This window comes from Ruditapes philippinarum, unplaced genomic scaffold (assembly GCF_026571515.1).
Source record: "Ruditapes philippinarum isolate M1 unplaced genomic scaffold, ASM2657151v2 ctg5634_1_1_1_1, whole genome shotgun sequence".
NCBI lineage: Eukaryota > Metazoa > Mollusca > Bivalvia > Venerida > Veneridae > Ruditapes > Ruditapes philippinarum.
In genome coordinates, this window is record NW_026856479.1 from 69,356 (window position 1) to 86,463 (window position 17,108).

General features: G+C 31.7%; 1 protein-coding gene and 2 long non-coding RNA genes across 3 annotated transcripts; 1 reads left to right on the forward strand and 2 right to left on the reverse strand.

Moving 5' to 3' along the window:
• Nucleotides 1-5,130: 5,130 nt before the first annotated feature.
• On the reverse strand, nucleotides 5,131-5,550 carry LOC132746690 (baculoviral IAP repeat-containing protein 7-like). The gene has a single exon (XM_060735910.1). It carries the CDS (start codon nucleotides 5,548-5,550, stop codon nucleotides 5,131-5,133), a length of 420 nt encoding a protein of 139 aa, XP_060591893.1.
• Nucleotides 5,551-7,004: 1,454 nt separating this feature from the next.
• Nucleotides 7,005-13,295, reverse strand: LOC132746691 (uncharacterized). The gene is made up of 3 exons (XR_009628024.1): nucleotides 13,146-13,295; nucleotides 12,057-12,148; nucleotides 7,005-7,477 (listed from the first exon to the last, which is right to left on the reverse strand). It is a non-coding gene; the product is annotated as an uncharacterized LOC132746691 (long non-coding RNA).
• Nucleotides 13,296-13,435: 140 nt separating this feature from the next.
• LOC132746692 (uncharacterized) lies at nucleotides 13,436-15,580 on the forward strand. Its single transcript, XR_009628025.1, has 2 exons — nucleotides 13,436-14,369; nucleotides 14,573-15,580. It is a non-coding gene; the product is annotated as an uncharacterized LOC132746692 (long non-coding RNA).
• The last annotated feature ends 1,528 nt before the right edge of the window (nucleotides 15,581-17,108 follow it).

A 17,108-nucleotide genomic window follows, 5' to 3' on the forward strand; every position in this document is an offset into this window, starting at 1 on the left:
CATTTCAAAATTGAATGGCAAAAATAATGATTCCCTTTGTTTTTATATTTCCCACACTGCGAACAGTGTACTTGACAACTGATTTAATTATTACTTTTAATCAATGTTCTCTATAATACACGTTTAATTAAACTCAAATAACTAACATTTTAAATGTATTTCTTTATATTTTAAATATCACCCTTAATACATAATTTATCTTATACATTTTCAAATAAGGTTATTAACATATTTATATTAAGTATTTCTTTATAAACATTTAATAAAAATATTACCTCTTTACTGCTTAAGCTCCAGCAACGAAATGACTCCAATATTAAAAGTACTATCCCTTAATGCGCATGCTCGGATCTGATGACGTCACCAATGCAATGAAACAAGCTCCAACATGTCGCGCGTCTATTAATTTAAGGCCGACTGGGCGGACAATTCAAAATAAACATGTCAAATTTGATCCTTTTAAAGTCGCCGCACTGTCTGGCGTGTGTTTATTTAGGGACGGATACATTAACAATGGTCTATTCAAGTGCCAAGGCTAGCTGTTTACATTATTTGGCGTGTGTTGATTTAAGAGCAGATGTGCGGACAAAGGCCCATTCAACTGTCAAAATTAATCCCATTGAAGTTACCACGAGGTTTGGCGTCCTGTTTATTGTAGAGCAGATGTGCGGACAATGGTCTATTTAACTGTCAAAATGAATCCCTTTAAAGTCGCCGCGATGTTTGGCGTCTTGTTTATTTAGGGACGAATACTTTAACAATGGTCTATTCATATGTCAAAATTAATCCCTTTAAAGTCGCCGCAATGTTTGGCGTCTTGTTTATTTTGGGAAGAATACTTTAATAATGGTCTATTCATGTGCCAAGGCTAGCTTGTTTACATTATTTGGCATGTGTTGATTTAAGTTCGGAAGAGTTAACAAAGGTCCATTTAACTATTAAAATGAATCTCTTTAAAGTTGCCACTTGGTCTGGCGTATGTTTATTTAGGAACGGATATGCGGGCAATGCTCCATTTCAAAAGTTTATCCGTCTAAAGTAAAAGCGGGTTAGCAATAAGCTATTGTAGTGTCAGTTTACCACTGGGGTATAATTTTAAACTCATTTTGGAAAAGAAATGCCAACATGTTTTAAAACTGATCACACAATAAAAATTAAAAAAACTTTTATCAATGGTAAACTAAAACCGAACAAAAATACAACAGAAAAAGCGTTTTTCGTCTTTTTGTGCAACATTTTACGATATACATTTTGATTTTTTTCGCATAAAATGATAGACCTGACAGAATGCTTCGAAATAAACCCAAGGTTCTCGATTCGATTTTTAGCCGTTCTCGAGTTATGACCTTTAGCGATTTTTAAACCAATTTTTAAAAGTCCATAAAACCGTTAGATTTATATGCCGTTTGAAAGATCTCTGCGAGTAGATACAGAAAATGTATTATTATATGGATCTATCTCTTACCGTTTTTGAGATAGGAGAGTTTGAATATGGCAAACAAAATCACTCATGCGGAAAAACGCGCATAACTTTTTCGTTTATGAACGAAACATAGTCGTGTTTGTTATCAAATTGAATGTCTTGACGAGTACATTTTAGTCACGCGATCAAACCGAATGTCAAGTCACTCGTGCGTGAAATTCATTTTTTCTCCCCAACCAACGGACCGATCTTATCAATACCTGTATCGAACGAAAGGTATTACTCACTAGATTCAGAAAATGTATAATTTTGTATCGCTGACTCGGATAGGGCCCGATAAATGAAGTAAAATCACTCAAGCGTAAAATGTGGATTTGCGCCTTTATTAGTCAATATAACCCGGTCATGTTTGGTATCGTACGAAATGTTTTAAGGCGCTCTTTATAAATACGGACTAAAATCGAAATAAAAATCACTATTAAATCTTTTAATCATTCTTCATTGAAAATACTGTACTCGAAATATAAACTCAACTTACTGCGTAATGATGTTTACTCTATGACGTCCAATCACCAAATGACTGAAGTCACCACTGCGATACATCATACGCATGCGCTGATCTAAATTTAGAAATGACATTGTCCAATCTAACAGCAGTTTCTCTTTTCTTACGGACTGAATGTAACCAATCAGACAGAAGATTTATTTGACCAATGAGAAAGTGTATATTATGAGTAAGTGACCTATGGGTATCAAGCAGTTCAACCGATCTAAATGGAGAACAATCCCCACTCAGGAGAATATATAAAATAATACGTCGATGTATGTAAACCTTTCAAAAGACATCCAATGGAACAGAAACTGGACTTTTCTCAATGAACCAACACACTCTATAGATAAAGATTGGAAGTGCTTATCAGAACGGGATATGTACATGGACACCACAAAGATAGGCATTGAAGGTGGTCAATTAAACTGACAATACATCATAAATAACAAGGCAATATATGTATTCATATCTTTTATTTGGATATACATGTATTCTCATGCGAAAAATAAAAAACAAAACATGTCAATTTTTATTTTATTAACATACAACATTCTGAAACAGTAATCATGGTGTTAAGAGTAATGATGCATTTTGTCTAGTAGCTTTAGTTATTGGATTTCTTCCAGTTTCATCATTTTAGACACTATAAGGTAATCATTGAGCTTCTTCCGTTGTGGATTAAATTCTTTGACAATGTTTCTCATTGATTTTCCTCCATATCGTTTGATGACGTAGTATGCGCAATAAAGTCCACACACGTTAGACGAAGACTGTTGTAGCTGCCCATTATACATAAGGTATTTCTTGTTAAATATCTTTTCAAATCCAACATCATAGCTTTGCGGACAATTTCCCATCGAGTCGAAAAATTCGTAAGGGCCTTTCGCGGGAAAATAAAAAGCCACCCAATGTTTTCCCGGGCCATTGCTCGTATCCGTATTGGAAATTACGAATCTTCCTTTTTGTTTGCGAATTTTATCAGTCGCACACACTGTCACTGGATATCAACGCAATATATTTTCTAACTGATAATTGTTCATTTTAGTAAGTCAAGTGACTCCAGTCATTGTCCGTTCGGCGCTTCTTACGCTCCGGTATACTGGAATCTCTGTTCCGTTTAACTTCCGATTTCACAATTTCAATCGCTTGGGCCACTGGGCTAACCAAATTAACTGAGGGACGCTGTGTATTTTTTAGCTCCTCTTCCGCTAATTTTAGCTTTTCCTCGGTGGCGTTGAGTTTCGCTTCTAGTGTTTCGACTCTTTTACGCGAATGACCGCTACCTACAATGTAACGGCCTTTATGATCGGCTTTAACGTACCCGTCCCCCAAGTCCTTGAAATGTTGATACCATTTCTCTGGATCATCTTTATAAGGGACCCATTTCATTTGTTCATAATCGTATACTTCTATGGAACCCATTGTAACGTTGTTAACTTAAGACTGGCGATCCTTTTTACGCATTTTCATCCTCATCGTTCTCATGATTAGAAATGTTAATGTCGTGACTGGGCCATAGAACCTCAAACAGATCTTTTCTTAGTTTAATGGCTTGTTGAATAGATTCCTTAAAATTCATACCGTGTTGATGTTTAAGTTTCCTCTCGGACTGGAAAATTTGCTGTTGAGTAGGGTCCTTTTGCAATACATAAAAGTCAATAAGAAATTGTGCATAATTTTGTCTCAACATTTTCCTCAAATGCGGCAACACATCATTTGCAGCTCGAGAAAGAGCATCATCGAAAGAGTGCTCTTGATCTATGTAACTGTTTAGTCGTTCCTTAAATTGTTCCGAATGAGCCTGTCTGAGGGGCTTTTGAAATCTTCGATCCCATATGTCATGACGTGCACGTTCTTCTTCTATTTCCTCTTTTATGCGCTTACCAGGAGGTCCCGTAATGAAAGACTTTCTTTTCATTCCAATATTTTTGCCTTCTGACTCATTTTCCTCCTCTTCTTCCTCATAATCATTATCAACATCATCATTTAAAGTATTGTCAGACAAGTTTGATTCTCCACTAAACTCATTTTCGGAATCATACGCGTGCTGTCTTTTCCTAGCTTGACTTTCAAAAATGTTTTCGCGCAAACGGTCATGTTCTTGAGTAGAGGATTTCAAGTCTACCACTAGATAACCGTGCGGTCTTGATGTTGCTCGTTCGAAGCGTTTCATAAAGATGTTATAGGAGGAAGGATATATTCTTCTCGCTAACGTAGCCACCTGCTGTCTGTCAATAGAGTTATTTAATAATACTAGGTACTGCGTATTCAACGCGATATTTCTGCAGGCTTTTCCTTGAGGAAATAAATTTTGAGTCAGATACACGATAGATATGTTCCTGTGGTGACTGCCTTTGGTAAAAAGATCGGCAATTCTCTGGTCACATTTGGCCTCTGTCATCAAATCGTCAAAAACGATCAAGTTCCTTTTACGCCCGTCAATATACCCTGGACTATTCAAGTAGTCGAGAATGCCATGTACAAATTCTATCCCGGGTATTCTACGCTGAAGTTCGTCGTATAGAATCTGCCATTGACTGTAACACCAAATGATGCGCTCCGGTAGCGGACTTACTATATCGGATAAAAGCAATGTTTTTGTCCATTCAGTTTTCCCGCTACCGCTAGGCCCGGAGACGACCATCGAAAACGGATGCTGAAACGTCATCTTTTCTGACCCAGGGGTTATTTGTGGTGATGGATGGTTATCTCTTACAATTTCGTCAGTCTCGTGCAGGTTACGATGATGTCTCAACATGGCGTCGCGTCTTGAGAAAAGTTGTTGACAAATTGGACATTGATTCATTATAAAAAAACAACAACACAAAAGTACACTGAAGTATTCGTTCTTATACTGGTTAGTCACCCTTTTTACGTTTGAGTGAAGTGTTGTTGTTGTTAGTGGTGGTGGTGGTGGTGGTGGTATTGGTGGTGGTGGTGGTGGTGGTGAAGGAGCAGGAGCAGGAGATTAATGGTGGTGGTGGTGAAGGAGCAGGAGATTAATAGATGACAAATCCTGTTTCCAGTCATACATGTTTATTGATAAAATATACGCAGATAAACATATTCTTACAAAGAAACACAAAAGATATGTTACAATACAGTAGTACACTATCAATGTTATGGTTATACAAATGAATGTCAACATTTTTTTCGTCTAATTTGATACAGTAGATGCCGTTGAACTTAAACCACCGAATCCTCCAAAACCGCAAGGTGTTGACCTAGTTGTTGATACAAACGCGCCAAATCCGCCTATTGGGGGCGGTTTTTGTTGAGGAGCGCCTACTATTTTAATATATTCGCAATTGGGTGACCACTTGTGATGTTCTCTCAATGCAATGTCCGATCTATCCCAGGCGCTTAATTTTATGTGACATCTGAAACACTTGCACAAGTCTGATTTCCCGCTGTAGTATAATCCCGCGCTTGCCAGTTCGTACTTATTCGGGAGAAATTGTTTTGGATACGTATCGAACGTCTTAAGTCTACTTTCGTAATATTCCATGTTTTGGTTGAAGGATGTACAGTCAGTGGCGTTCATCTGGCTTATGCCAATACGCTGATAAGTATTCATTTATATACACACGTATTAAAATCTGATTGGCTGCTATTTTTGGCATGACGTTATTCATCTATTTATGTTATAAATAGTCACGTGACCAAAATCATTGGTCAAATAAATCTTCTGTCTGATTGGTTACATTCAGTCGGTAAGAAAAGAGAAACTGCTGTTAAATTGGACAATGTCATTTCTAAATTTAGATCCGCGCATGCGTATGATGTATCGCACTGGTGACTTCGGTCATTTGGTGATTGGACGTCACAGAGTAAACATCATTAACGCAGTAAGTTGAGTTTATATTTCGAGTACAGTATTTTCAATGAAGAATGATTTAAAGATTTAATAGTGATTTTTATTTCGATTTTAGTCCGTATTTATAAAGAGCGCCTTAAAACATTTCGTACGATACCAAACATGACCGGGTTATATTGACTAATAAAGGCGTCAATCCACATTTTACGCTTGAACAGGGTATTATTTGAAACCGGACAAATTATTTAACCTGGAATTCAAGTTTTTTCCCCTTTACTTCGACTATAGTTCATATGTCTTACGTATAGCTCCCTCCAAGAACTCAAATTGGTTTCACTTAACAAGAGTAATAAAGAGCATTTTTTACCAACTAAATTTAGTCCACTATAGTTCTATTACCATGTTCTGTGCAACACGTTTCTCTTGTTGTTGATTGCAACCACTCGATTTTGTCAGAAAAGTTTCACTAATCTAGGTTTGTCAAACATGTTTCACTAATCTAAGTTAGTCCAACAGGTTTCACTGATCTAAGTTAGTCAAACATGTTTCACTAATTTAAGTTAGTCAAACATGTTTCACTAATCTAAGTTTGTCAAACACGTTTCACTAACTTAGGTTTGTCAAACACGTTTCACTAACTAAGGTTTGTCAAACAGGTTTCACTAATCTAACTTAGTCAAACACGTTTCACTGACTTAGGTTTGTCAAACACGTTTCACTAATCTAAGTTTGTCAAACATGTTTCATTAACCTAAGTGAGTCAAACAGGTTTCACTGACTTAGGTTTGTCAAACACGTTTCACTAACCTCGATTTTTCAAAACATATTTCTATAACTTAAGTTTGTCAAACAGGTTTCACTAGCTTTAGACTTTAGTTTGACAAACATATTTCACTGTAAACTGTGATTCGTCAAACATGTTTCATAATCAAGGGATATAAACAGTTTTCACTAAATTAAAGTATGTTATATTTAAATTGTCTGATTGTATTGGCTTAACTGGTATTTCCATTTACATAATTATACTATTTCTTTGCCAACTTGAAATAAATGCTCAAATTTTTAGATTAATAGATTAATCTATAAATAAATTAAGTAAATTTTTTCAGAGAATTTTATGGTATATCATGATTTAAGTAATTATACAATATTTTAACAGATAAAATGTCAGAGGAAAATCTTAATACAGTCTCATGGGAAAACATACACACAAACACCTTTTTTTAATTTATTCCATATGCATAAATACATTTCATTTCAAACGTGCTTGTGACTTTGTTTCCAAATTAACTTAACATATTTTTTTCTATAAAATTGTTTGTGTTTTCATTTATGCACAATTCATTTATCTTTTTATTACTGCATTGAAACCATTAAAAATTTGTCATATTGAAAATTTTTATCAGGCGATTAAAAATTGTCTTTTAGTTTTCATTTTATTAAGGCACTCCACTCAAATGTCAGATATCAAGTCTTTTTCACATTCATTGATACAGTTTAACTGCCTGTATTCTGTATGGCATAACTTTAATTAGAATTTAATGATTCTAACTATTGGAAATATTTTTTTAAAAATCAAGTGTTGTTGACAGTTCTTGCATTAGTGTTCTGATAAATATTCTTTCTTCAACATCTGTGTCGCTGCCATTGATTTTTCCTCCTCTTATTTAAAGTTGAATACATGTTTCTGTAAGTATACAAGAGAATTTTTTTTTAAATAAACACATAAATGAACATAATTATTAAAATTCCAGTAAAATTCTCACGTCCTAAACCTCAAATCACTAAAAATTGTTGAAAATATCCAGAATATTTAAGCATATTTAATCACATTTATAGTAATTTCCAAATGAGCTTTATAACCAAATTATATATGGAACATATATTAAATTTGTAAACCTTATTTAAAAAGCAATTCAAATACTAGTTAATGAAATATTATTTTTCTGTTTTTACTAATAGAATAACATTTAAATCTAAAAATTTCTGTTATATTTAAATTTTAAGTAATGTTGTAAAAGAAACAAAATCGAAATGATTTTTTAATATTCTATTGAACCTTGAATAAACCTACTTTCAAACATATTTTTTTTAGTTTTAAATAGCTTTTTTTAATAATGCAACTTTGTAGCAATTAATATTTTTAGTTGATAATGCTCATAGAATCTTCTACGAGGGTTGTTCAAAAAGTAATAGGACTGGGAGTCTTGCGTATTCAAATTTCATTCAATTTAGAATATTTTCATATGTACAGCAATCGTAAAATGTTTTCTACAAATCAAATATAAGTTTTTTAATCTATTGTGCTAAACGCGCTTTTCCTTTGCTATTGAATAACCATGGTAACACGCACCCGGCGCAGCACATAAATATAGTTATTGGAGCTAAGTTCTACTTCTAATTTATTCATAAATAACTATTTGTTTCCCCCCCGTATTCAATCAATACGTTGACTATATATTTATGTGACATTATGTCCAAATTTGACGTCATTCGAACATAAAATGGCCTATTTATTAAGTTTTTGAAAAGCAGCGGTCATAGCGTTAGATGTAGAAATATGATATTTTGTTAACAAAACTAAAAATATGTGCGATGGTTAAATTTTGCCAACAGATTGACTATAATCATTCAGATTCACACAAAATGATTAAATAAACAAAGGACAATTATCCTGCCATCAGTACACTTGTTTTCAGCTGGCACAAGCAATTCAAAAACTGCAAATACAAGATCGATAACGAGAAAGGGCGAGGATGAAAGTTGAAAATTGACGGGACGTTAGTGACGTCAATTGCAAAAGCGCTACAAAAGAATCCACGGTAAACGGTACGCGAACTGTTTATCGTTGTTTGTATCTGCTTCGGTCTCTACTTATTCAGTTTTAACCAAAGGATTGTAAATAAGAAATTTGTTACAAACACTATTTTATTGTATTTAACTAGATATACGTGTAATCAATAAATTAATGTAATAGTTAACGGAAATAATTAGTAGTGTTTCCCGAAAACTTGCTTTAATAAACGATAGACTGTGCTAAGTAGAAAAGGATACTTTTCAATTGAGAAATATCTTTATTGTTCTGTAAATAATCATATTGTTTTAAACACAATGACATGAGTAAATTAATAAAATAAATTGCTTTTACTTTAACATTTTCAGTCCTATTGAGTTCCAAGGTTACTCAAAAAACACACGAGAAAACCCGGAGAATGCCCGGCTATCGGGCATTTTTTTTTTAAACAGTGGAACAAGAATGTGATCGCTTTTTTTTCTTGCTTCATCTCCACATATGAGGCAAAGTAAAAGTTACATGACTCATACACCTAGGGACTAGGGAGACTACTTTCAGAAAGAATGACGCTTATTACAATTTCGATTTATTTTACGACGTCATGAACGTCAATTATTGTATTGTTAGCGTGCGCCGCGTTTCGTACCCCTTGTCACTTGAAAATTGCACAGAAATTTCATTTCTTTACATTTTGTTTTGATTTTTTCACTGTATATAGACAACATGTTCTGATATTTGTCTCATGTAAAATTTTGTACGTAAATTTAAAAATGTGAACAGTAGAGCTGCAGTCCTATTACTTTTTGAACAACCCTCGTACACACAGGTTCTTAAATTTTCCTGCTTAGTGAAGAAACAACCTTGCAAGTAACAGACCAATAATGTTAAATCTTATCTGATTACTTTGATTTTCGTAACTTTAATTGTCAAAAGTCCTGTTCATTTTTAAAACAGTTATCATTTACATTGCTGAATTGGATTTAAAATACAGCTCTTGATGGGTTAGCATGCTTGACTATTCTCAGTGCTTGATAATAAAATTAGCATTGACAATAAAAAAATGTAAGGACAAAAAGGGCCGATATTTATTTCCAAATCCATGTTACAGTTATGTTATGACCTATTATTGATATGAGTCAAGAAAGGGGCATAATTCTGTCCATAATGCATGATAGGGCTAATTCTTCTTTCTGTCTTGAGGTGTAAGGGAACATTAACCTAAATTATAATTAAGTCTAAAAAGGGGAATATAGGAAATACATGGTGGATGCCGGGATGGAGAAGGTGATTTTAGAATAATTAAATTGTTTCATTCTTTTTTTTTCCCCGATAAAATAGCATCTAAATGCAGGGCACTCGTTTGGCCATTTTTGGGGCCGAATATCGGCCCCATTCCCCTCTCAAAATCATATGCTTTTTTCCCCTATTTCAGAAGAAAATTCCCCTAAATAAAAAATTGTAGTGTAAATGTTTGATATTTAACAAAAAAAGTGATGTTTTGATTTCATAAAAATAAAAGATATTTCTGTTTAACTTTCAATGGATTGAAAACTAAAATACAGTTGTCAACAACGCTGTATGTTAAAACCGAAAGTAGCAGGAAGTGAGAAATGTACTAGGGAGGTAACTCTCGTAAAATTATTGACAAAATTAATGTGGCAGATAATCATCGTAGGAGTTTACCTTATATTCAATTTGTTTAGAGAAAAGACATACATTGTCATATTCTTCCAGTAAATAAACAAAACTATTTTAATTTCTGTCAGTTGTTGTTGGAAAAAACGTATTTCTCTTGCAGTTTTGTACACAAATATTTTCGTACCAAATATTTTCATACCCAGTTTTACAGTTACAGACAATTTTATCTGAAATCAAAACCTTTTTTAGAAAAGGCATAAAACTTTCTTGTTTTTTTTATTTAATTCTTATTTCAATTCTTATTGTTTAAATTGAAAATTGTTTTTAATTTAAAGAACAGGCAGAAATATGTAGAAAAAATAGATTAAGAACTGACCTGAGTGCAGATTGCAAAGTAGTGTGATACATTTTTAACTTTAAAAAATAAAAGAAAAAAGTAATGACTATAATAGGAAATTATTTTGCTGTGTTTCCATAACTTGGGTACAAGATGCCCTTGCCTAGGAAAGTCTGCATTTCCAGAGCTTGTTGCACTGATTCAATTTTTTGTTGTACAAGTTTTTTTTTTTAAAAAACAACAACAAAAAAAAAGTCAGTTTTAATTTTTTATCATAAACAAAAATGCATTATGCTTTGTTATAGATTTTAATATAACCCTATTTGCATTTTACCCCTCACTTTAGAATTTGAGGGGTATAAAATTCTTGACCAAAAACATATATCTGGAGCTCTGATTGATGTCTGAGTCAGTCAAGTTGCATCGTGTGACGTAACGACTTGAGATAGATCATAAGTTTATACGTCAAGGCTTTTTGCAGCTGATGATATAGGCATTAGCAGGATAAAATTTTGTCTTAATGTTTGATAGATTTATCTATTTCTGTCAATAGGTGGTTGGCATGATGGTGAACAAGTCTACAAAGTTTCAAAACCTTATGTCAATGGACTATGAAAATGTTTGATGTGTTACTTTATCATGCAACTGCTATGGTAACTGTCCGGTAACACTTGCCTGATAATTATTTTTGTTATCAGGTCAGTAACCTGATATCAAAAATAAGCCCCGCCCATTGTTAACGGACTTTTTTCAATTGCTTATATTCTCATTTTCATCAGCATGTGAATTCAACAATGTAATCTCATACCTTAACAAGTCTTCATATTTATTTGTTTATTATTTCAATTTCGATTTCAATTACGAATCAATTAGATAGCGAATAGTTAAGCACCAACTCAATGAAGTGACGTCATAATTTATGTTGCAAATGACGTCGCCCTTTCTAGCCCATATCAGCCTCGCCTGATAAAATTGATATCAAAAGACAGTAGCATGTTATTCTCTATGTATGCTCTATTGTTTGCCTTGCTCAAAGAGCAAAAACGCTACAGTTGAATTTTAACATTAAGGTATCCAGAAAGTAGCATTTATGATAACAAACTTCAAGCTAATCCCCTATCAAGCAGATAGCGATGTATTATGATATATGCTAAGCACAAAAAACATGTATAATACATGGTTGATGTTTGAATACAGGAAGTTTATCCTAGCAAAATGGATAAACCTTCTCCATTTCAACATCAACCATGTTTTTGACTTATCTCGGTTTTGTTTAGTTTAATGATGATTTTTATATTATCTAATTCAATTTCTTTTATTACTTTTCCACAATAAAACAGCATGTACATCTATTTTTCATTGTAGCTAGCCTAACTTTTTGACATCATCAATATCATGTAATATAACTAGAGAGAGATAAGCAAGCATTTATCATAACCAAGATGATAATTGTTATAGACAATAGCAGGAAAATTACTTTTATGCTCAAATACTTACTGTGTCAGAACATGCTTGTCCCTTTTCTGTCTTTAAATCTTATGTTTTTTGTTGTTGTTTTTTCTTCTGTCTGTAATCTGTATTCTGACAACCTGTAAATTAGAGAACAAAAATGTCTCTTACAGTTAAGTGTAATGCATTAATTTAAACATAAAATTGATTTTAGAGTTTTTCCTTCACTAAAAATTCATCATATTAATGTTAATTATAGTAATGTTTTTTACTAAAACCAAGACATTGTAATAAAGTTGTTGGTCAATGAAACTTAAACGACATCTTGTAGTGGGCATTTAATTTTATTAAATGTACTTTATATTATATATATAACCAGTTGAACTAAATAATAATTATTATTCAAGCATATTGAAAATTGGTTAATTCATTGAATTAATTTGTCAATAATCTCATAATATATTTTGTATTGAAATTTTTTTCAATGTTACCTAAGTAAGCATTTATGTTATAATTCATATAGGAAAAGTTGTTTTGAAAAATGACTTTTCTTAACAGTTTACCGTATTTATGTTTTATGTGATAAAAAGAATATTGTATTAGCGTTGATTCAATACTAAATTTTTTGAACTTGAATAAAAAAAATTTATGCTCGCAACAGGCTCACATATGATTCTATTCAACTTGTTCAATATATATTTAGTATTAAACCTACAGTATACTCATCTAATACTCTTTACATCTGGCAAGAAAAATTAATATCTATTTCCATTCATGATTCTTATAACATGCCAAGAAAGAAAGAGAATTTAAAAAGATATGTTGAATAACTTTATGGGGAAGAAGTTATTTTACTAATGTCATTAGATTAATATAGGGTATTATCTGACGTCAAAGTAATGTCTATCATTTGCCTTTCTTTTTTATATACTAAGCATAAGATTGCCATTACGCACTTGATCGTACAAGCCTGTACATTGAGAAATAGTTAATTTCATTTTTCGCTTGTTATCTATAGAGAGGAAAAAATGGTAAGCACCTGGACAGTTATGAAGCAATAAGATTTACTCTAAAAGATGGCAAAGAAAAAAAACTTATTGCCAGTGTATCTAGTTGATTTAGGAATCAAAATAATACCTTTATTACTTAAATTGATGGTACATCTTACATACTTTTACTTCTTTTTTTGACATGTGCTTTCTTTGCATGTACAACAGTCCTTGATGTTTTCTAAATACACACCTGAAATAGTTAAAAAATAAAACATCAATCACTGAAATATTACCTTCATATGTAGTGCAATGAATACTTTCACCATTTGAAGTTTAAATGCCATTAAAAAAGGTTAATCAAACACCCGTGCCGATTTTGCGACTCGGTAAATATGGTATTGCACGGCCGTGCATATATTTTGACGTCACAGCATTAGCGTTATATAAACATTTTGTAAAAACGCACTAAATGTTAGCATTATACTATAGGCGTGTCAATGAAAACTGACTCTTATTTCACTTGAAACGGTCTTTATTTTTGGTATTTGATAAGTACAATATTAAATTCTTGTAAGTTCAATACTGAATTTATTGCACTCGTTGAATAAAATAATATTATTCTTGCCAGAGGCTCACATAATATAATTTTATTCAACTCGTGCAATAAATACAGTATTGAATTCACACTCATTCAATATCCTCTATATATGTTCGTCAAATTAGTTTATTTAAGTCATTGCTTAAATTTTTTTCTTTAGAACATTTAAATTTTTTTTATTAAAATGTCTCCATATCTATAAGAAAACTCTATTTTCACAAATCAGGTTTCAGGTAGAGATATGTCCATTATATTTGATTAATACACTTGTTACTATATAGAGTAACAAAATTGGGCAGATCTTGCAAGTGAAAAATGTGTTGGTTTAAGGTTTAATAATTATTTTCATAATGTATTTGTTTAACAGTGACATAATCAGTCATTCTTTATTAATTGTCATTTAGAGAGTTGTTTCCCCTGGACCATTGTTTTTCTGTGGGTCAGTGTGTTTTTGAGAATCATGTTATTAATGATTTGTCATTTATGGAATATTATTGTTAGCAAAAATGTGTTTTTAATTCAAATTGCTTCAAGAGCCTTAAGCTTTGTTTAACTTAATTTTGTCTTTAATTGAATTATGATATAGCAGTATCATATTGTTATTTTCTTATTTAAATATAAACAAATAATCTCACATTCTATTCAAACTCTTTGTACATTATTCATTTGTAATTTCCAGAAATAACAGCACACTGGATACAGTGAAAAGTGTATAACTGTTGACTATTTGTTGTGTATGATGTAGAAGCACTTTAATGGTTCCATGAATTGGTAAGTCTGAAAAATTGTTATACATGTATAAGTTTTTTTATGATGTAATACAATAATCGTTTGATAAAATGTTTAATTAAAAGAAACTGGAAAAATGTATGAATGAATTGTGCAAGTCATGAATGTTAAATCATAAAATGTACTATTTATTTAGAATGTGACTCTGTGTTAATTTAACTTAATTATGTATTTTCTGAGTGTAGGTTTTGGTGAGTACTGAAGCTACATTACAAGATTGCTTGTCTATTGTTTGTCCTTGGAATTCATCTGAGAAACATCCTGTGCCAACATAAATCCTTGATTTTTATTCACCCTTTTCATACTATTTATTTTCAAAGGACTTGCATTTTGTTAACTAATTAAACATTTTTGGTTTAATTCATTTTTGCTATTCTATTTACTTATCTATGTATTGATAGACTGACACAAGCCATATAAATTAAAAATGTGTTCTAGAATATATTATATTACTTATTCCTAAACCATTCAGTTTTATTTTGTATCACTACTGGTTGGAGAGTTAACTCCGACACTAAATCACTATTTTCTTCAAATAACATTTTTGTATATATTATAAATTTTTTACCCACCTAAAAAAAAATTGGTTTAAACATTTATAATTATATGCCAATTCCTTTTTTGAAATGTAAACCGGTACTTACTTAAGGTCCTGAATAAGGTAACCGAAACGTGGCCTTTTTAACCCTGGACATTAGATAAAGTCGACACTTTAATTTTAACATAAAAGCTAACTTGATTTTTAGAAACAATCATTTATTTTTACATTATATATGCTTTATCTAAGCCTTATTAACAATTTAACAATTTTTAAAGAAATTTTCCCAAGTCAGAACCATGTGTTAAAGACAATTCTAACTCCTGTCTGGAAGTTAAGTAAAAAGAACGTTTGTGTCTGTTTTTGTGACAAAAAGTTGTGGTCTACACAAACACATTCAATTTAAAAAATTTCATCACAGTCTGTCTTTCTACTTTATTACTAGGTGACCATGTGTATACATGTTTTTTGACGAAAAAGGATAAATAAAAATATTTAACCAAGTGTCAGGGTTATCTAGATGTGTGGGAGTTATCTCTCCAACCAGTGTCCATTAATTGAATAAATCATTTAATCTTATTAACTTATGATAGAATCTAATTAAAGTTGTTAACGATCATGCATTATTCATAATTATAATAAATATGAAAATTGATTTGTGTTAATTATTGTAACCAAATTGACTATTTAGTGGTCAATTTTCAAGTCTTAATCAATTGTAAGGAAATCAAATAAGATGTGCACTGTCAATGAAACCAGAAGAGACCTGTCAATGATGATGTGTTACCATTCCTACCATTCTGTATTTTCCAGTAATTCCTTTTTAAAATAAGATTTACCAGGATTTACCGAATGGAGACCAGCAATTGACACATTCCATTGTATATTCATACCAATTAGCTCATTAACCACATTTCTGGTCAATTTAAACTCCCCCCCCCCTCTTCACATGAAAAAAAGCTATTTTTAATGTTCTAGATCTATATCCCCGTACTGCCTCTTTCCGATCAGCTAACAGATTTTTCTACAATAACTGACAGTGAAATTATATTAAAAGAAATTCTCTTTCAATTCTGCGAATATTATCATTTTAGCTAATAAATGCACCAACTTTTTAAAATTTTACCTGAATTATTATTATGAATCGAGGACAAATCATTACTGACCCATTTTCCTGTTCTTCAAAATTTCACAACCACTTTTCAATCAGTTAACAAAATATAAACTGTACCACATAAAAATTGTCATACAATGTTAAAATATAATCAGTTATGTATTATGGAGAAATTTTGACAAACTCAACTTCAGATAAATGGTAATAAACAATTTTAACCTAATTATAATGCCATTTTTTTTAATCTTGATATCTATTTGCAGTGGTAAAGCTGTCACAATTGGGGTATGGATGTACATTTTAATTTTGCATAACAGAAAAAAGCATGTTCTCGAGAAATTTTTAGGATCTTAAGGTCTATATGACACCATTCTAGTGAATGCTTACTGAAAAAGTTATCAAAGATAATGTTTTTTCCTTGTTTTTAGTGACTCACTGCAACTGTTTACTTTACTGATGTATTACCTTTCAATTTAAGAATTGTATGGTAAAAATATGTACATATTAAAATTATAGCTTTTGAAGTGCAGTATATTATTATGACTTCAAGATATTGAAACAGTTGTCCAACTTAATAATCCATTTCAGCAGACTGACAAAAAACTGAGTCTGTAAATCAATTATTTTAGAAAAGTAATTGAGATTTGTAACTGGCTAAATAAAGGATTAGTGGAAAACACACATTTCACATATTTGAACTAAAATGCTAGCATTTTCTTTTTTATCGCCATAATTGACATTGCTGCTAATAAATGTAGTCAAGGTGAATGCAAGATGTGCTTACAGTTTGGTTACATGACAAATAAGGTCAAAAATAAAAAAAATCTAGGGATGATTGAAAACTGGTTGTGATTGAAAACTGGCAGTATGTGGATACTGTATTGATCAAGAGTCTAAAGTTCTAAAAGATCAGTAGAGTCTAAAAGATCAGTAGATCTAGTTGAACATATTTTACTTTGTTTTACTTATGCTGCAATATGTATACCGACCTATATTGTCCTCCACAAATTTGATTTGTTTATTAGATCTGAATAAAAAAAAAACATTGTAAAAACTTACCACCATTGTG

Bases quoted from the DNA above. Each gene is read 5' to 3' on its own strand.
- LOC132746690 (XM_060735910.1), bottom strand. From the start codon at position 5,550: ATGAATACTTATCAGCGTATTGGCATAAGCCAGATGAACGCCACTGAC.